General features: G+C 59.8%; 6 protein-coding genes across 6 annotated transcripts; 4 read left to right on the plus strand and 2 right to left on the minus strand.

The window, feature by feature from the left end:
• Positions 1 to 4,975: 4,975 nt before the first annotated feature.
• THITE_2112039 (uncharacterized protein) lies at positions 4,976 to 6,665 on the plus strand. The gene is made up of 3 exons (XM_003651524.1): positions 4,976 to 5,038; positions 5,300 to 5,384; positions 5,554 to 6,665. The coding sequence occupies exons 2-3, from the start codon at positions 5,373 to 5,375 to the stop codon at positions 6,625 to 6,627; spliced, it is 1,086 nt and encodes a 361-aa protein (XP_003651572.1). The 5' UTR covers positions 4,976 to 5,038; positions 5,300 to 5,372; the 3' UTR covers positions 6,628 to 6,665.
• A 1,741-nt stretch (positions 6,666 to 8,406) lies between these two features.
• Positions 8,407 to 10,574, plus strand: THITE_2112046 (uncharacterized protein). Its single transcript, XM_003651525.1, has 2 exons — positions 8,407 to 8,659; positions 8,827 to 10,574. The coding sequence occupies exons 1-2, from the start codon at positions 8,484 to 8,486 to the stop codon at positions 10,391 to 10,393; spliced, it is 1,743 nt and encodes a 580-aa protein (XP_003651573.1). The 5' UTR covers positions 8,407 to 8,483; the 3' UTR covers positions 10,394 to 10,574.
• A 750-nt stretch (positions 10,575 to 11,324) lies between these two features.
• THITE_2112048 (uncharacterized protein) lies at positions 11,325 to 13,043 on the minus strand. The gene is made up of 4 exons (XM_003651526.1): positions 12,623 to 13,043; positions 12,464 to 12,559; positions 11,854 to 12,394; positions 11,325 to 11,762 (listed from the first exon to the last, which is right to left on the minus strand). Exons 1-4 carry the CDS (start codon positions 12,816 to 12,818, stop codon positions 11,435 to 11,437), a joined length of 1,161 nt encoding a protein of 386 aa, XP_003651574.1. The 5' UTR covers positions 12,819 to 13,043; the 3' UTR covers positions 11,325 to 11,434.
• A 699-nt stretch (positions 13,044 to 13,742) lies between these two features.
• Positions 13,743 to 14,205, plus strand: THITE_2112050 (uncharacterized protein). Its single transcript, XM_003651527.1, has one exon. It carries the CDS (start codon positions 13,756 to 13,758, stop codon positions 14,020 to 14,022), a length of 267 nt encoding a protein of 88 aa, XP_003651575.1. The 5' UTR covers positions 13,743 to 13,755; the 3' UTR covers positions 14,023 to 14,205.
• A 579-nt stretch (positions 14,206 to 14,784) lies between these two features.
• THITE_2112051 (uncharacterized protein) lies at positions 14,785 to 19,015 on the plus strand. Its single transcript, XM_003651528.1, has 2 exons — positions 14,785 to 15,286; positions 15,367 to 19,015. The coding sequence occupies exons 1-2, from the start codon at positions 14,864 to 14,866 to the stop codon at positions 18,562 to 18,564; spliced, it is 3,621 nt and encodes a 1,206-aa protein (XP_003651576.1). The 5' UTR covers positions 14,785 to 14,863; the 3' UTR covers positions 18,565 to 19,015.
• A 1-nt stretch (position 19,016) lies between these two features.
• Positions 19,017 to 19,523, minus strand: THITE_2112052 (uncharacterized protein). Its single transcript, XM_003651529.1, has one exon. It carries the CDS (start codon positions 19,517 to 19,519, stop codon positions 19,286 to 19,288), a length of 234 nt encoding a protein of 77 aa, XP_003651577.1. The 5' UTR covers positions 19,520 to 19,523; the 3' UTR covers positions 19,017 to 19,285.

Here is a 19,523-nt window from a genome sequence, read left to right on the forward strand (position 1 = left end):
GGGCTAAGTGGGCCCCTCGCCATGCCTGTTTGGGCTCGGCTCCACGCTAGACTAGGCTTTAATAGTCCGTAGTTCAAGCCATTTCTTGCCTACCCCTGGACGATCCCCAGAAGAACCACCAGCCAGCTTCGAGACGCCCACAGCATGCAAGCTTTGCTGTGGAGAGAACCGCACTCAAGTCCAGATGAACAAGATATGGAAACTGAAAACAGTACTGCCACAGGAGAATTAATTGTGATTTCCCAGTGCGCAGGCCGGTCAAGGTAAACCCCGCAGATGCGGACGGCAGTCTACGCAGGAGGAGCCAATATGCACAGCGTGTGGTACTGCAGATTTGGTTGATGAGGATCCCTCCCTCGCCATAGTGTAGACGGCGAGAGCTGTCTCGGGAATAACTAATCAAGAGATCTGCAATGCTGTCCATGGGTATCCGTTGATGATATGGAATAAAAATAGAGGAAGAAAGAAATAAATAAATAAATAAAAAATAAAAAAAAAATAAAAAATAAAAAAAATGAAACAACAAGACAAAAGATAGGGAGAAAAAAAATACCTATGCAGATGACTTTCCCGTTTCCTCGCGTAACATGCATGCACACCATGTCCTCATTACCCCTGCCCAACTCCAGGGGCCCGAAACGAAGGCCAACCGTACTTGTCAACGGAATTCACTACACTACAGAATACGGACTATACGAGCTTCCCATATCTCACCAGGAACCAGAGCTTCCGTAACCGGCAACTGGCTTCTACACTACCACCGTCAGCTCCCCGCTGTTGCTCCCTGACTAGCAGGCACGCAACGTAATTGCATCTGACTTCCAGGTTGTTGTGGAGCACTTTAAAGAAGCTTACCTTAAGCTCTCCTGTCTTTTACACCATTCTGAAACTGTCAAGCTGCCATAAAACGCGTGGAATGCAGGCGGACGATGCCAGCCTACTGCATGATCAATCTCCGTACTTTAATCAGGAACTACACCGGGAAAGAAGACCCCGAATGAACTACCTCTCTGAGGCCAACACCAACTGCCCCCTTTTAGTGAAGTGTATGGTGCCCCGCAAACGGGCCCTGTTGGTGTATGTCGTCTTCACTCGCATTGGCCGATAACTAGCGGATGTGTCTCGGCGGCTCTGTTCCCTGTGCTTCCCGTCTTTTGCTGCTGTTGGGCCCTGGGGTGGATGGCGAGCAGCCAGGGGAATAACCCCTGGCTGTTTACAGGACATCTTGTTGAAAAGGGGCCAACATCGGGTCGCCTTTCCGATCTCATTCCGCGGCCCCGCTTTCCGATTCCGGCCAGCCGGTGTGGGGTGCGTCACTGGGGACGGCTGAGGGAGAGGAGCTTCCAACAGGAACACTCCTCCTGATGGGGTAGCCAACACGGAAACGTCAGAGAAAACCAACAAAAGATACTATCCATTCCTTTGCATCGACGGTCCACGTCATCATTTGGCGGAAAACGGTATACAGACTTGTCTTTGAACTTGGCCATCCGCCGCATCCCAAGACGCCGTCCTCACTGACCTGCGGCCATAATACACGTGCCTCTGTATTCACCTGAACCACCTGATGCAGCGCTGGCCAAGGCTGACTTCGGCGTAACATGGAAACAGATATGGTTGCTTCTCGAGTAGCTGATGCGGACCATTGTAGCAAGTCCACTTCGGTTTTGGGAGCAACCAGGACAGTACCATGGTTTTCCTTGTCCGTTCAGCGGTGAAGGCAATGAAAGCAGTGGCTTTCGTTGCCGATGGCGGCGTACTGGCCTGTTTTCCAGATCGGCCATCTGAAGAGACGGCGTTGTTGATGTCTTCCAAGCAAGCTTCAGCTGATTGGATATAAGGAGAGGACTCGATCCGTCAATCAAGGGCTTCCGATTGCTGATACTCGAGCTGTACTAGAGCTTTCTTTCCTTTCACCGACGTAGTTTGCTTGTGGGACATACTTCGTCGATACCCGAGATGGAACGTGGCATCGTGACAGTTGCTGCTTATCGTCGAAGTGCAGCATTCTTGTCAAGCCAGGCCTTCACGGACGTCCGAAGATCCTGTTATAGTGGGAACACTTCCTGTACTCAGCTTTGTTTCCCGGAGCGGCAACCCCCAAGTTCAACGTACCTATGCGACACAGGACTGCATGCGTGGCCGACCCATACCACGCGTGACACAAAATGCATTCAGAAGTCGTAGACCAATCCGGGCCCTTGATCGTGGGCACTTGCTTTCCTGCATGTTCCAGCAGTAGAGCAGCAGACTCGGCTAGACGACCCAAGAAGCAGCAATCTGAGATTCCTGTCTGAGACCGTCTAATGCGGTTGTCGACTTCGTGGCCGGATTAGGCTCCCGCAGGAGCTGATGATAGGAGGAGGATGGCTGGGAGGGAATCCAAATCAAGTTCCCAGCTCCAACCTGGAAGCTTGATACGTGTCAGCTTGTCCTACCCAGTACGGCCCCTGACAGGCGACACGAAGCGGTTGTAGCTGGATGACTCGGCGCGAGATCGCGGATACCGGGCGTAAAGGATACCGAGAAAGACGAGATGCCCGGACGGGTGCACGGCATCGTTTTGAGTTAGAGCATTTCTTACTGTGTACACAGTAATCCGTCATCGCTGAGCTCTGGTGCCGGTTGGAACTCAGCATCTGCGAGATCGACCCCGACGCCCTGGTCCGCGGGCCACTAGCTCCTCCGGGATCGCCGGTGAGACAGCGGCCCGTCGCCTGCCACAGCAGAGACCGGTGGCGTACATTACGCGGAGATGGAATGTGGCGTGGGGTGGCGCCCGCCGGTCCCGGATTCGACTTCGCGTCCTCGAGGCTTGTTGGGCCGATGCATGGAACAAAAGGCAGGAGCGCACATGATCGCCCAGATTGCCGTTGACCGGGCTCTGTGCTCAGGGAGTCTGCGAGCTGCTGTGATCTTTTGGGGTTGTGGGCTGACCTGTTTGGGTGTCGTGGCTGTCGCGCTGAGGTCGCTCACAACCCCAGCAAGGGCTGGCACCTGAGGAATGCGGCCTCCACCGCCCACCTCGGTAAGGAAGGTTACCGGTACCAACCTGGAAGTCTACCGAAATCAGACCCTTTTGCTATAGCTGATAACTGCGTGTGCTATAGTGTACACCTACTATGATTTGTGCGCACCTACCATCCTCGTTGTCGAGGTAGGTAGGTAGGAATGCTGCCGCACCCGGAAACACCATACGTCAGAAGCAAATAACGTTATGTTGGATGGCTGCTTCTCGGCTGCGGTGGATCCTCCAGAAGTGTTCTCGGCAGTGTTCAAGGGACGTCGCTCTCGATCGATGTTCTGTGCTCAGTGGGGCGCGGCCCACGGGTTTTCGGTGGCAGGGGGGTTCGCACCTCATCAAAGGGCGTGGGCGCCCTTTCCTGTGACCTTCCAGGTTGTCGCTAATCCGTCCTGTACTCCGTCGTCCGCTGGCGTGAAGTTTCCGAATATGGAATACTGGCTGGAAGTTCCGCAGGCAGGCGATCACCAGATCTCGAACGTTGGTTTTGCCGCCGCCACCAACGTAGCTTTTCTTGCGTTGTTTTCTATTCCATGGAGGATCCAGTTTTTCCCCTTCCTCTTCAATTTCGCCCGCTTCTGTTGGCAATGGCACTTTTCCTTCTTGTCTCTTTTGCTTCTGCTCGCATAGTAGGCAATTTGCTTTCCGTTATGCCATGGTCCGACGGGCGCGTGCGGCGCAACCCCCAAGTCCGGCCAGATAGCCGCTCTACAGTTCGTATTAGGGCGTACTCCACTGTACGGATTGACCGCGTCAATGCGGATGTCATCCCTCAGCACCTGGGAAGCGCTTTGACGAGGGTTCGATGGGCTTTCGTTAACCCGACTTCGAGGCACCGAGTTTGCAAAAATGGGGTTTCTTACTGGTAGGTAGGTACCTTACCTTATGTATGCATTAACTCTTAACTGTTAGAAATGCAAGAGGATGCCGGGTCCAGCCTGTCGGGTCGCAGCAACTGTCAAATCGCGTAATTCACGACTGTGTATCCGTCCCTCAGCAACTCCAGCCGGCAGGCAAACTGGGGTGCTCCATTCAAATGCCTGCCTTCCTTGCGCTCTTTGCTTTGATCTTCGGGAAGCTGCTTGGTCGCGAGGGTCGCCCGTGGCCTGCGTCAGCATGTCTGCCCAAGCGGAGAAAAGAAGCGGATCTCCCCCTGGCCATTAGACAGAGTCAGCTCGGTGCCTGAGCAATTAGTTAGCATTAAGTCGCGAGCCTCGTAACAGTCCAGGACCAGACGGAGCAGATACCCGTAAATGGTGGTGTCACAGAGGTCGATGGCCACCATCCAATGTGACCAACTTTCGCAAACAATGCAGGCCGGCACGGAAGACGCCACTATACAGCTGGCTCGAGCTGCTGCTCTGCTGCGCTGGCACGGCTGGTCCGGATCGAGCCCGCTGGAAACGAGGCAGATGAGGGGGCTGAGAAGGGAGGAAGCGCCAGTGGTTCGCATTGCCCTGCCATTGGGCATCGCCTGCCCAAACAAAGCGGATTGCCTCCAGCTCGGTGCCTGCCCAACTCGCTGCCTATGTACATGGTTGCCGTCTCGCACTGTGCCCACGGCGTCTCGGTTGGCGCAGGCGCACGGTGGAGCGACTGGCCGCGGCAAGGCCAGCGACTGGCGCCCGCCCCTGCTGCAGCCATTTCCGTCCATTTGCCCCAGCTTAACTTTCAGTGCGCGCTTGCGGCGACCTCTCTCACCACCGTTTCTCTCCTCTTCCTGCCTTTCCATTCCCGCCTCTTCCCTCGCCAAAACCCACCACACCGCTCTCCGCCTTCTGTCACGTCACCGGATCCAGACACCTTTTGAGGGCTAGGCTCACAACGTGCAGCGAAGCCCGATTTTCGTATCTTAATTTCCATTCAGTTTTGCCCTCAGCTTTTCCTTTTCCACTCCCCGATTGTCGTTCTCGATTGCCACCTCACATCGGCGTCACAATTTCTCCCCTCATTTCCGACCCAGCCAACTTCCCGCTCTGCATCGTGCATCGGGACCACGATCGACGATTTTGACAGGTAAGCAAGCGGCTCTCAGTTTCTCGACATCACATTTTTTTTTATCGTTTTCATTTCGAAAGCCGGGAATCATTTTCGAACTGTCCAGCAAAACCCTCAACTCGAGGAACCGAGTCCTTGGCGAGGCAGAAGAAGCTGAATTTCCGGTCGACCTGCGGTCTGCGACCTTCCTGGCTCACCATCCTGCTACAAATTTCTCACTGCTTTGCCTGTGTTTCCCCGTTCAAAGAGGAGGCTGAAACTGATAATTGCATTCCGCAGAAACCTCCAGTGATCTCTCCAAAACCAGCTTCATACTGTCACGATCGAGGAGGAGCGCTCCCGCACCGACAAAATGACGACTATGGTACGAGCCCCCGAACAGTTCAGGATGTGTTCAGAGGCGACAAGGCTTCCCTGGCGTAATGGCCGCATTTTCGATGGCTTCCTGCTGTCAGCGACGGGCAACGCGAACGCAAGCCTGGAGCCTCTTGTGATTGAAATCAAGCTTGGACCGATAAACTAATGTGCAGCAGGATCTTCGCGTCGGGAACAAGTACCGGATCGGCCGCAAGATCGGTTCCGGCTCGTTCGGAGACATCTACCTCGGAACTAACATCATCTCGGGCGAGGAGATCGCCATCAAGCTCGAGAGCGTCAAGGCCAAGCACCCGCAGCTCGAGTACGAGGCTCGCGTCTACAAGTCGCTCGCTGGCGGCGTCGGCATCCCGTTCGTTCGCTGGTTTGGCACCGAGTGCGATTACAATGCCATGGTCCTCGACCTCCTGGGACCTAGCTTGGAGGATCTGTTCAACTTCTGCAACCGCAAGTTCTCGCTGAAGACGGTCCTGCTGCTCGCCGACCAGCTGATCTCGCGTATCGAGTACATCCACGCCAAGTCGTTCATCCACCGTGACATCAAGCCCGACAACTTCCTGATGGGCATCGGCAAGCGTGGCAACCAGGTCAACGTCATCGACTTCGGTCTCGCCAAGAAGTACCGCGACCCGAAGACGCACTTCCACATCCCGTACAGAGAGAACAAGAACCTGACGGGCACGGCCCGCTATGCTTCGATCAACACCCACCTTGGTGTCGAGCAGTCCCGGCGTGATGACATGGAGTCGCTGGGCTACGTTATGCTCTACTTCTGCCGTGGCTCGCTCCCGTGGCAGGGTCTGAAGGCTGCCACCAAGAAGCAGAAGTACGACCGCATCATGGAGAAGAAGATGACGACGCCCACCGACGTCCTCTGCCGCGGCTTCCCCAATGAGTTCGCCATTTACCTGAACTACACCCGGTCGCTCCGCTTCGACGACAAGCCCGACTACAGCTACCTGCGCAAGATCTTCCGCGACCTGTTTGTGCGCGAGGGCTTCCAGTATGACTACGTCTTCGACTGGACCGTCTACAAATACCAGAAGAACGCGCAGGCCATCCAGCAGGCGGCCGGCAACACCACCAACCAGGCGGTCCAGGACCAAAAGGATTCGCAGCAGGCGTCTGCCCGCAAGGAGGCGCAGCAGGCTCTGCCCCGCGGGGCCAGGAAGCAGCTTACCGCAGATGCCCAGGACACCAACCGTGCCGTCGGTGGGAGCGACAGGATGTGAGTGACTACCAAGCCTAGCCCAACAGCATTCCTAGTAAGGAATCATATTTCCTTCGACGTCTGGTGTGCTCATCAACGCTGACCGGAGGTACAATGCTGACGTGGAATGCTGACAATCAGTTTGCGATAACAGGCTGCGCTCCGCTGCTAAGGCTCAGGGCGCTGGCTCGGGATACGCTTCCAACAAGTACCGGCCCATGGACTGAAGCGACTGAATGTCCCATCGGATCTCGGCGCCTCCCTTTGGGCTGTGTTGCGAGTATGTTTTTCGTCGACTGGCAAGGCGAGGCCCTTCGGTGGCGTGGCTCTCGCCCCGACCGCCGTGGTCCCCGTGCGGAAGCAGCTTTTGCTCTGCCGAGACCAGATCAGCATCGATAAGCAGGTACACGCCGCCCTCTGCACCAGCATCTTGGGATCGTTTTTCTCCCCTCGATTTTTCCTTCGGCATCTCATCGTTTCGTTTGACCTTTTCCATGGCTCGGATGATATCCTGTTCTGGCGCGTTTTCGGGTGGCGGCCCCACGGCCTCTCACCCGGCTTCGCTGTCCGGATCGGACTCTACCCGAACGGCATGCCCGGCACTCTGATGTTCTCGGGGTGTCGGAGCACTCTGCTCATGCCGCAAGGTTGGAAGCAAATGGTCTAACGATGGGAATGGACCGGAGGTGGAGCGGGCTGTTTGGGTCAGCCGCTACCCATGTCTCAGCGTCGCAAGGGACTCGGTCATTCGCAACAATCGCACCATTCACAGCACACTCAACTCAGAACCCCCTTCCATTTTTCTGTTATTCCGTCGTCTTGCGTTTTTTTTTTTTTTTTCCTTTGGCAACAGTTTGCACTTATCGCACCGGGAATCGCTTGTGGGGAGGCTTTAGGGGACGAAGCGATTCCTGGCCTGCACGCCGGTGGAAACCGTGGGTTGGCCTGTCTTGTATCGTCATGGCGGAGCATCCTGGCCTTTGCGGCGGAGTCAGGGGATGCTTGATGGCCAAGAGGGCCGGCACAACAGCTATCTTTTGCTCGCTAGTCGTTTACTCAGCAGTGGGTTGAAGGTTCAATAGGTTTGTGTCGGTCGGTGGGGTGGGGTGGACTATCGACGGCCATCTTCTCAATCGGCCCAGGGCCTCGGCTTCGGGGGGGCAGGCGGAGTGGTCACAGGATGCGAGCGGCCTCTCGACACACGGCCGCTGTCTTTGCCTGGCCTGATTACGATGACAGCGGCGTTTGGGAGTCCCGGCTGTGCCTGGTTCCGGCCTGCCAGCTTGCACTCTTGACTCTCGACAGCTGCGCGGTTTACTGCCGGTGGTGCATACCAGATAATTTTCATAAATCCAGTCTTGCTCTTTGCTTTTGACTCTTCGTTGCATTACATCGTGTGCACTATACCATGGCCCCGTCAAGCAACCCCGTTCCCCTCCCCCTCCCCCTTGCATCACGCGAGGGCTCGTAAGCCGGGAAGCTAGTCTATGTGCTCAGCCTCCTCGGCAAATTTGACGGCGCCCAAATGAGCCGTGTTGGGAGGCTGTACGGATACAGGCGAAGGCAGATTGCGAGGCTCCTCAAATCTTACGGGCTACACCGGCTCGAGGTAAGGTAAGGTAGTCCGTACTTGTTCGGTATATGATGGGTGCGCCTGCCGACAGGAGCGACATGCAGAGCTGTTTGCCTGCCGCTCTGCTTCCAAACACACAGCCGTGGCCACCGCCTGCCTGTTTCCGTCTCCTGCGCTAGTTAACGTTAACTGGGCTCCGTCCCTCCAAACAAAGAAACGTTTGCAGCGGTTGGCGCCAACCGCCGTCTCGGAACTCCAAAACCCGCCCCGCCACGCCGTTTCTTGTTCGACGTGCGGGATTCGGGATGAAGCCCCCGACCACCTCCACCCTCGACGCCACGACCATGACGCCGTCCACGCTCGACTTGTTCATTCTCACCTTCAACTGCGCCAAGAATCTGATCAACACGTCTGTGTTCGCTGCGCACCTGTATGGCGCCCTGACGCAGAATGCCACGGGCCTGCCCGACCTTGTTGTCTTGTGAGTGAAACAGAGTGGAGTGTGGCCCAAAACGCGCCGTCTAAGAGCAGGCGTCGCTGCCCGTCGCAGTTGCACGCAGTCGGGTGCAGAGACTGGCGATGCTGGTGTAGCTGTTTGTGCGATGCTATGTATCCTTGCTTACGTTTTTGTGACTCGCTCGCATTTAGCTCGCTGCAGGAGGTCGCTCCCCTCTCGTACGCCTTTATCGGCTCGTACTTTCTGAATCCCTACTACGCGCGCTTCGGCGAGGCGCTCAACCTCGCGTCCGAGCGCGTGCTTGCGGCTGCTGCCGATGACGCCAATGACCGAGATGCCTCCTCGTCTTCCTCCGCGGCCCGCCCGCCGTACACGCTGGTCCGATCCAAGAACGTCGGTATGACGTCCATATTGCTGTACGCCCGCGACCCGGCCGCCATCCGCAAGATCGAGGAGGCCGAGTGCGGCTTCGGCGCCGCCGACATAGGCAACAAGGGCGCCGTCGGCCTGCGCGTGACATGGTCGGACAGTGCATCAAGCGGCGGCACGCCCAGAACCACCGAGCTCACCTTCGTCGCCGCCCACCTCGCCGCCATGGAGTGGAACCTCAAGAAGCGCAACTCCAACTGGCGCAGCATCGTGTCCGGCCTGACCTTCGCCAACCCGCGCGCCGTCCTGCCGGGCCTCTTCCCCCCCGCCGACCCGTCCCTCCCTCCGACCCCGGACCGCTCCGGCGCAGGCGACATCGCCCCGCCGCCGCCGCCACCACCGCGGCCCACCCGCCTACCGACGGGCGACAGCCCGGACCCGTCCGAGGAAGAGCCAGAATCGGACGGAGAAGAAGACGAAGACGGCGATACGCACCCGCTGCTCCCAACAACAACGACAACAACAACAACACCGCCACCCCCGTACGACCGCGAAGCCCGCGCGGCGCTGCACGCCCTCTCCGTCTACAAACCGACCGCCCACCTCTTCGTGGCCGGCGACCTCAACTACCGCATCGGCTCCACCACCCCGCCGCCGCTCGCCGCCTTCCCCTCGCTCGACCCGGCCTCGGAGCACTACTTCCCGGCCTTCTTCGCGCGCGACCAGCTCACGCGCGAGCGAGAGGCCGGCCGGACGATGCACGGGCTGAGCGAGGCCGAGGTGCGCTTCGCTCCGACGTACAAGCTCGACGTGCTGCCGCCTGCCGCGTCGGGGGATGATGGGCAGGCCGAGGCCGAGGCCGAGGCCGAGGCGGAGGTGGTGCCGTGGCAGTTCGCGCCGCACCGCTGGCCCAGCTGGTGCGACCGCGTGCTGTACCTGGACGTGCCGGCGTGGGCGGCGGCGAAGGCGGCCGCCGCCGATGGACATGGACATGGACACGGACACGGCGACGACGGGCCGATGCTGCGGGTGGACGTGCGGGCGTACGATGCGCTGCCCGTCGTCAGGACGAGCGACCACCGCGCCGTCTTCTTCCGCGCGCGCGTGCCGGTTCTGGGCGAGGACGAGATGCGGCCGCCGCCTGAGATGGTGGCGGAGGCGGAGGCGGAAGCGGAAGCGGAAAGGGCGGCGGCGGCGAAGCTGGATCCGCGGCTCAGGCTGCCTGTGCCGGTGGACGTGCATGCGTGGGAGCGCCGGGCGGCGGCGCGGAGGAAGGAGCTGGTCATCGGCTGGTCGGCGTACGTGTGGAGCACGCGCGAGGGCGCGCTGCTGCTTGCTACGGCGCTGGCGGTGGGCGTGGGCGGTTGGTGGTTGTGGCGGGCTTGGTGAGCGTGGAGTTCGCACTTGTCTGTCTGGCGTTGGGTGTGGTATAGAGTTTATATACCTTATATACCCTACACGGTTGGGGGGCGCTTGGAGCCAGGGGGCGTCGTGCGAAAGGCACGGCGGGTGTACTTTACCCGTCCGCCCTGTCGGTGTGTTATCTGTGGGCTGGTTATAGAGGTCTAGAGCTGCGGTGTCCGTATGGATTGTCCTAGTATCACGTTGTATCTGGCTTAGGTTACGGGAGGACTGTGGCAGAGTAACAGTTTTGTTGGCATTGCAATGGGCGCCCTCGGCTCCACGAACGCAATCTCTCCCCCGACCACCCTCAGATTTCCGAATCCCGGGACAAAGACTTGGACGAGCAGATGGAACACGGCTTAGGGGACGTCGTGAACAAGCAGGAGCATTGCATAATTAGGAGTCGTATTCGCGGCATCAGCCTTCATAGGTTCGGTAACGTAGGTAGTTTATCGTCCCAGCAGGTCTTCCCCCTCCGCCCATCAACCAGCTTGCTCCCCTGTCTTCTTCCCAAGGCAAGATGTCGATGGAAAGTACCTCGTAACCTCGCGGAACGCCTCCCAAGACGCACTCGAATCCACCCGTACCTTCCGGCCTCCCCATGTATGTACATACCATGTACCACGATTCAGCGGCTCAACCGAACGCCCTCTCATGGTACCGCCGCCCGGGAAGCCATAAATGCCGGCGCCCCCCGACGACATGCTGCTGCTGCTGCTGCTGCTGCTGCTGCTGCGTTGAGACGTAGAAAAAGCAAAGAACCGCGCGTCTCCAGGACGGCTCGGCCCTTCTTTCTGCCCGCTTAATGGGTTGTTCCCCTTCTTCCCCTGCCTGCTCTGAAGCTGCAAGAACCGAGGCATGCATGCCGCCGACCTAGCCAGTCCTGACCACGACCACCACCGCCGCCGCCGCCGCCACAACCGGGTATTCGCACCAAAAACAGAACCCAGCCAAGAACCTCAAGCATGAAGAAAAGAGAGTGGGAAAAAAAAAGGAGAGAGTTTTACTCCCCTCGCCAGCCCAGCTCTAAAAATCGCTAAAGCACGCCTCATACCGCTCCGCCAGCTCGTCGGTGTACTCGTCCCAGTGCTCGTCCTCCTCGGGCCAGACGTCGAAGCACTGGGTGTCGCCGGGGAAGCGGACGGGGGGGATGATGGGGCCCGGGCGGCGCTTGTGGTAGACGGCGTCCCAGTCGACGGCGGCGAAGAAGGGGTGCTCCTTGACGCGGGCGGCGCCGCCCGAGATGTTGCCCAGCCGGCGCGAGCGGTCGACGGTGCACAGCTGCCGGATGATGTCCTGCGCGGCGGCGCTGACGGGCGGCTCGCTCGGAAAGACGACGGGTTTTTCGACGATTCTGTAGGGCGCAAAAAAAGAGAAGACGGGATTTAGTTGGAGGTATATGGGGTAGATGGGGACAGCGGGTGGATAGAAGGGGGGGAACGGACTGTTTGAATAGCTCCATCTTGTTGGAGTGCCAAAACGGCGGGAAGCCCATCAGGAACTCGTAGATGAGGATGCCCAGCGCCCACCAGTCGACCGCGGTGGTGTGGCCCTTGTTATGGATCACCTCGGGCGCGATGTACTCGGGGGTGCCGCACATGGTGTAGGTCTCGACGGGGTGGCCGGATTCGTTATTCCCGAGCCGCACGGCGAAGCCAAAGTCGACCAGCTTGATGTGGCCCTCGGCGTCGAGCAGCAGGTTCTCGGGCTTCAGGTCCCGGTAGGCGACGCCGCCTTGCTCCTCGTGCAGGTGCTCGAGGACCAGCACGATCTCGGCGGCGTAGAAGCGGGCCGTGTCCTCGTCGAAGCGGCGGAACTTGCGCACGTAGGTGAAGAGCTCGCCGCCGGGCACGTAGTCGAGGAGGAAATAGAGAAAGTCGTGATCGGCGAAGGACGCGAGGAAGTTGGTGATAAAGGGGTGGCCCCGTACGTCGGCCAATATCTGGCGCTCGTGACGCACATGATCGAGCTGCTTCTGCTTGATCACTGCGGCCGGGTTTTAGTGTTCCATGCGCCGAGCGCGCCGACGAGAGCGCCTGGGGAAAGAAAGCCTACCCTCGGTTTTGCGGAGGATCTTGAGCGCATACACCTTGCTGCGGTCAGCCTCGGTGCCGTGGGACGGCCGGACGAGACAGACGCGGGCGAAGGTCCCTGAGCCCCGGGGTCAGTCGTTTGGATAATGGGACGGCGGGTTGGGAGAAGGAGTGTAGGTACCTGTCCCTAATGTCCGCACCCGGACGAAGTCGCTCGCTGATAGCCTCCCGGCGCCAATGTCAAATGGCTTGTCGTCGAGGATATTCTTCTCTTGTGTCGGCTCCTGCCCACTGCCGGCGGCTTTCACCGGTGCCGTTTGTAAGGGGTGCAGCCCGGGCGGTGGTGCGTGCTGCGAGTGCGCGACTGTGGCCGCCATGTCGTTTCCGGTGGCCGAGAAGGCCGGTGCGGGGGCGGGGGCTGAGAATCGCTCTTGCGAGCAACCCGGCGACTTATAACTTATAAGCGGCGGCTGCCCAGCGGCCGCCGTCCGGTGTGGTGTGGAGAGCCACACGTGGGTGGTCCTTCGAACTTTCAGGTCTCGAGCAGGTACCCAACTGGTGACTGGCTAGGTTCTTGATGCGGGGCAAACAAAGGCGCAAGGCGTCGCTATCAGATCACCGAGACCCGTCGTGGTCCGCGAGACTGCAGAGAACAGAATGAGGGGTCGGCGGTGGGAAGTTCGAGGAGGAGGGCGTAGATGCGAGATCAGAACCGATGAACACGGCCTCGAAGGTGGAGCGGGTCCTCGGTGAGGAGGGGACAGGTACTGTGCATACAGTACTCGCGTACAATAGCGATGGTTAACGGACAATGGGCCAATGGATGAATGGGGGGATGGGTCAAGAGGGCACGGCCGTGTTTGAACGGGCCGCGCGTTGATGGCTCGTCTTCCAGTCCAGTTTGCGGCTCGGGAGCTCGCGGGGGATTTATCAAGGAGGGGTACTTTGTATTTGCCGGGCAAATGCGATCAAAGACGCCGCAACCTGATCCCGGCTACCGGAAGCTAAAACGGGCTTGGGCTGGGGAAGGAAGCAGATGACGTCCGTTGCTGCAACGCGTTGCAGGACGGGCGGACCCTCAAACCTCGTCAAATCCCGGAAGCACGGCCGGGGGGCAAGCTAAGTGACCAAGGAACCAGGAACCAACGCAAGAATGCGTGGAATGGAAACCGCATGAAAACGGCAAGCGACCCGAAAAAGGGGAAAGGTAAACTGCAATGATGTGAATGAAAAGCTACCTATCATTGCCGAAGCAAGGTCCAAGAGGAAGGCCTTGAAGCAATGAGCAATGAGCCGAATCCCACCAGCCTCGGAATGTCATTGAAACCAATCTGCCCGAAACGGGGCGGGCCGGTTCCCATGGTGGATGGACCGAGGCCCCCTGGGTTGGGATCGGAAATGAGCGACGCTGGGCGCAGGCAGAGAGGAATTGGTAATCCGGCAGGATCGCAGGCCGAGGGCGAGAGACAGCCCGCCAACGCCGCCGATGGATGCCGTGCTGAGCTTCCAGCTGTCTCGGACAACGGCAGTTGGTCGAGGAGCAGGCGCAGTGCATGCCGCTATGTCGTTAGTGAGCCGTAACAGGTAACCAACTCGAGAAGGGGATGAGGATCAGTAATGCGGATTACGCAGGAAAGATCAACTGAAAGGCCAGACCCTGTACCGCTCTCTAAGGGCGACCTGTGATGTATGTACTGTACCTTACATCTCATACCCTCCTTCACTGGACGGATCCGTACTGATGCCAGTGAATCAGAATTCTTGCAGCACAAGGTGAAACCTGCACCCTGGACGTCCATTCCCAAGCGAAAGCTCACGGCGGGAGCGGGGCAGTTGCACTTGCCTGCTGCGCTCAGTGGCCCACAGCTGCGTTTGGCACGCCTCCCTGCTGGGTGAGCTGCCCTGTGCGGCTTGCAGGGGTCTCGCGCAGGGCGGAGGGCGGGGACTCCACAAGCGGCTGCCGCTGCGCTGCTGCCTCGTGAGCACGACACTAACGAACGTTAACTGCTCCGTACTGTTCAACATCCAGGGCCCCATCCAGTTCGGCATGGGCTCGCAGCTGTCAGCCGCAGAGTCAAGTGCGACGATCCTCGGCACAACGCCATCTGAAGTACGGAAGTGCTGCACGATATACAACCGACTGGGGCCACAATTCCCCCCATACCTCACGTAGCGTGACAGTAGTCAACGGCAACCCCGCGCCAGTTTCCGAAGCAGCCGCCCGCGCTCTTGTCGTCGTTGCGTTGCCGTTGCCGTTGCTGTAGCCAAAAGGCGATGCCCAGCACGCCGCACCTCTCGACTCAACAATTCCCTCCGTTCACCGTGCAATAGACACCGCCTGACGGCAGTTTGACCCTCCAGGGCAGCAGCGCCGCCCGAGACGGCAGACGGGAGACGGGCCTCTCTGCCTCTCGAGCCCAGAATGCAAGCCTTCTCGAGCTTCGTGCAGAAGGCGCAGCAGCTGTTGGACCCTTCCCAGGGCCTGAACCTCTCCGACTCCGACAGGAATCCGTCCAAGGCCTCGCTCTTCCAGAGCCAGTTCCGCCTGCCGTCCTCCCAGCACCCGCTCTACGAGATCACCGCCGAGCTGACCATCCCGCCCGCCAATGCGACCCAGGGCGACCGAGACCGCGACCGCGGCTACCAGTATGCCGGCAAGCTGCACCTCTCCGAAGCCTTCCTCTGCTTCTCCACCACCCCGTCCAGCTTCCTGCAGTCGGCAAGCACCTCCACCTCGTCCATCTTCACCGGCCAGACCCACGGCAGCGGGCCCAGCGGCAATGGCTTCACCTTCCCGCTCTGCTCCATCCGCCGCGTCGAGCGGCTACACAGCCAGAACTTCCAGGTACGTGGGAGAGAGGGAGGGAGGACAGGAGGGAGGCAGTGGAGCCGAGCGTTGGCTGACACATCTATCTGCGTCTGCAGTTCGCTCTCTCCATATCCACCTGGAACGGCATCAGCCAGGATGCGGCGAAGGAGAAAGACAGGAAGGACCTGCGGGAGCAGCGAATAACCATCCAGCTGGCTGGCAGTCGGCAAGCCTGCGAGCGTTTCTGCGACGGCCTGAAGAAGGGCCTGCGGGCGAATGTCGGAAATGTCGGGAAGATGAAGCAGGTCACGGCCGAGTGCTACTCCGAGTACCTCCTCCGACCCGAGGACAAGAAGAACGCGATTCCGCCCGATGCCGGTCTGGGCATGCTCTTCAAGTACCCCGGCGATCCCAAGAAGCTGCGCGACCGCGCCAAGATGAGGTTGTGGGCCGAGTATCTAAGGGACAACGGCCGGAATATGACGCTCCTCCGCCAGCCTACCTTCCACAAGCTGATCAGAGTCGGCTTGCCAAACAGGCTAAGGGGCGAGATCTGGGAGCTCACGTCGGGCTCCCTCTACCTGCGGCTGGAGAACCCGACCCTGTACGCCGACACCTTGTCCAAGTTCTCCGGAAAGGAATCGCTAGCCATCGACGAGATCGAGAAGGACCTCAACCGCAGCCTGCCCGAGTACCCCGGCTTTCAGAGCGACGAGGGCATCGGCCGCCTGCGCCGCGTTCTGACCGCCTACAGCTGGGTGAACGCCGACGTGGGCTACTGCCAGGCCATGAACATCGTCGTGGCCGCCCTCCTCATCTACATGTCCGAGGCCCAGGCCTTCTTCTTGCTCTCTGCCCTGTGTGACAGGTTCGTCCCCGGGTACTACTCGACCACCATGTACGGCACGCTCCTCGATCAGAAGGTGTTTGAATCTCTGGTGGAGAAGACGATGCCCATTCTATGGGAGCATCTCGTCAAGAGCGACGTGCAGCTGTCCGTCGTTTCGCTGCCTTGGTTCCTGTCCCTCTACATCAACTCGATGCCCCTGGTGTTTGCCTTCAGGGTCCTGGACGTCTTCTTCGTCGAGGGCCCCAAAGTCCTGTTCCAAGTGGGGCTGGCCATTCTGAGGATAAACGGGGAAGAGCTGCTGGACGCAGCCGACGACGGCGCCTTCATCTCGGTTCTCAAGTCGTACTTTGCCAGCCTGGACGAGTCGGCCCACCCCAAGTCAGAGAACCCGAAGCTGAGGGCCGTGACCAAATTCCAGGAGCTCATGGTGGTCGCCTTCAAGGAATTCTCGGGCATTACGCATAGCAGCATCACCGAGCTCCGGTTGAAGAACAAGGATGCCGTGCTCAACAACATCGAGAGCTTCGCAAAGCGCACCGCCATCAGGAACCTGGGCCCGGATAGCAAACTGCTCAGCAACGATGAGCTGGGCGCCCTGTACGACCGCTTCTACGGCGTCCTGTACGAGAGACAGCAACGCGACCGCATCATCAAGCAGGAGCTGGCGCGGCGGGCCAAGAGCAGCCGGTCGCGGATCGCCGAGGCGGCCAGCGAGGGCGGTCACGGGATCGAGAAGGGCCGCGTCGGCCTTGGGCCGAGCACCAGTTTGATGGACTACGATGCCTTCCGCGAATTCCTCGCCGGCATCTGCAAATGGGCCATCTCAGATGCTCCCTCGACGCCGAGGCGCGATGCGGTCACGGAAAAGGAGAAGGGCTTCTACGGCAGCTTCAGGCGGTCCGACTCATTGTTGTCCCCGTGGGGGGCCGGTTCCGAGCCTGCCGACCACGAGTTCCTCCGGCGGCTGTTCCAGAAATGGGATACCGACTCGTCCTCGGCGCTCACGCTCCAGAAGGTCGTCTCCGGGCTCGCGCGCATCAAGGGCAAGCGCGACATCATGGGCACCATCAACTACTTCTTTGAGCTGTACGACGACGACGGGGACGGCAAAGTTGATCGGGAGGGCATCTTGCGCATGTCCGAAGCCCTGCTGTTTCTGTCGCGCCGCGGTTTGGAGGGCACGCTGAGCCCGTCCAACTCGACCTTGACGCTGAGCGGAGAGGGCGCAAACAATGACCAGGGCGACGTCCTCGGCCAGCCGGTAAGCGAGCGGTTCCTCGGCAGCGTCAGCGCTTTCATAAGAAGATGCTTTGAGTACGCCGATCCGGACCACCCAAGCAACCAGGACAGCGCGGTGCAGGAGCTGGGAGACAAGCTCGCCTCGACCGACCTGAAAGAGGAGCCAGAGAGCGAGCAGCTAGCAAACCCGGACGCCTTCGCCATCGGCGATGACGACGATGAGGACGACCTATTAGCCATGGACTCGCCGACCTCCAGTCCCAAAGCAGCCGCGCAGCGACCCGCCAGCAACCAGCCGCCACCGCCCACGATCCAGCTCAACTCGCCAACGACGCAACTCTCCCCGGGCGACGACATCGCCGCCCGCCGGCGCGTCTCCAAGGCGCAGTCCGAAAAAGCCAACATCGCCCTCGACCCGTCCAACCCGCTGCACATCACCCTGCCCACCTTCCGCATGGTCGTCCTCGCCGACGAGCTGCTCGAGCAGTTCTTCGAGTCCGCCTTCCCGGCCTCCTTCCACCTGATCGACGGCATCGCCGGCCCCACCTCCGCCACCACCAGCACCGCCGCTTCCCCACTCACGACCTTCTCCAGCCTCGGCTTCGGCGCCGGCCGCGCGGCCAACCCCGCCGCCGCTGCCGCTGGACAGGGCCCCGCTGCGTTTGGAGCAGCAGGAGCAGCGGTAGCAGGAGCAGGAGGAGCCGGCCGCGGCCTGCGCGGCGTGCTCGACAACATCGTCACGGATGGCATGCGCGTTGCCGCCGAGGTGCGCCGCCGCATGGAGGAGGCCCAGCGCGAGCTCGAGCGCAACGCCCTCCCGGGACAGCAGTCGCAGCAGCAGCGCGGGAGCGGAGCTAGGGATGACGAGGATGACGAGGACGATGAGGAGCTTGGTGCTCCTCCCGGTGCCGGTAGCGCAGGAGGGAATGGCAAGGGCGCTGCCGCCGCCGCCGCCGCCGGTGCCGCTGGCAGGTATGCGTATGCGTACGGCGGGGATGCGGAGCGGCGCAGCGTGCGCAGCTCGGATCGCGATCTGTTGACTGGTGCCGATGCCGAGGCGAGCGATGCTGCGCCCGTGGGGGATGTGCCTGCCATTGAGGGCGGGGTGGTAGGAGGAGGGCTGGGAGAGGGGGGATCGAGTAGTGTGGGTGTGAGCGGAGGGGGCCGTGGCCGGGCAGCAGAGATGGGCACGGGGAAGGTGGTCGGGATCGAGTTTGACGGCTAGGCGCCGTGGGATTCGATCCGGTCTAGGTGGCGGGCCGTGGAGAGGAACGATGAGCCTCTGTGGGGTTGATTTCTTTGCTTGACTTCTTGGCTGGGTTGACTTTTTGTTTTGCTTGCCCGTTTGCTTTTACTTTGATCGTTGCAGATTTCATCGACATGGCTGCTGGCGTCGGGCGGGAGGTTCGGGGTGTCTGTCCATGGGCGTAGCGGCGGGTGTATGGTCAGTTGGTCGTTTTGAAGCCGTTGGCTGGCTGGCGATGGCGGCGCGCCTGCTGATTGATTGATTGATTTGATTTAACGGGCGGTTTTAGATCGAGGCTACATTGCAAGATATATATGGTTTAGTCGAGATCTTGTGCTCCCTACCTACGCTTCAAGGTGTGTGTCGTCGGAGGCCACCCACTCGCGGTGTGGCCACGCGCGCAAGGCGGGTTCCACGCAGCGGTCATAGGTGGAAGCTTATTCGTCGCTTCTTCCATTGTTTTGAAGTTGTTTTTGCCCATCCTGAAATAGCTTGCGAGGCTCTGGTGTACGTGGTTTTGGGAGGCAAATCACAGGCTTGTCCGAGACGCTGCCCTTCTTGGGCCACGGGGGCTGGACTATATCTATATCACACCTGTAAATCCATAGACAGTGTTCTCCGCTGCCCCGTGCAGTTTGTCCCCTTGTTGGTGATGCGCGATTGTATAAGGCACTCAGTGAATGCCAACTCAGCCAAAGCGTTAGGAGGCGTCGACGTGGCAAACGCCGTTTCCTCCGGCCCCATCCATCGTGACAATCTTCGATGGTTGACTTCTGAGTCTGCCGACTTTCTTAGGGTTGATCCCTGGTGGGAGGCAACGCGGGCGATTCTGCGTTGCGTTTCCTTCATCCCAGCCCCAGTGACCTCCCAGACAGGCGGAAGCCAAGGCAGGGGAGAGTGGTGGAAGGATACACGGCGTGTTTCTAGATGACATAGGG

Source organism: Thermothielavioides terrestris, chromosome 2 (assembly GCF_000226115.1).
Source record: "Thermothielavioides terrestris NRRL 8126 chromosome 2, complete sequence".
NCBI lineage: Eukaryota > Fungi > Ascomycota > Sordariomycetes > Sordariales > Chaetomiaceae > Thermothielavioides > Thermothielavioides terrestris.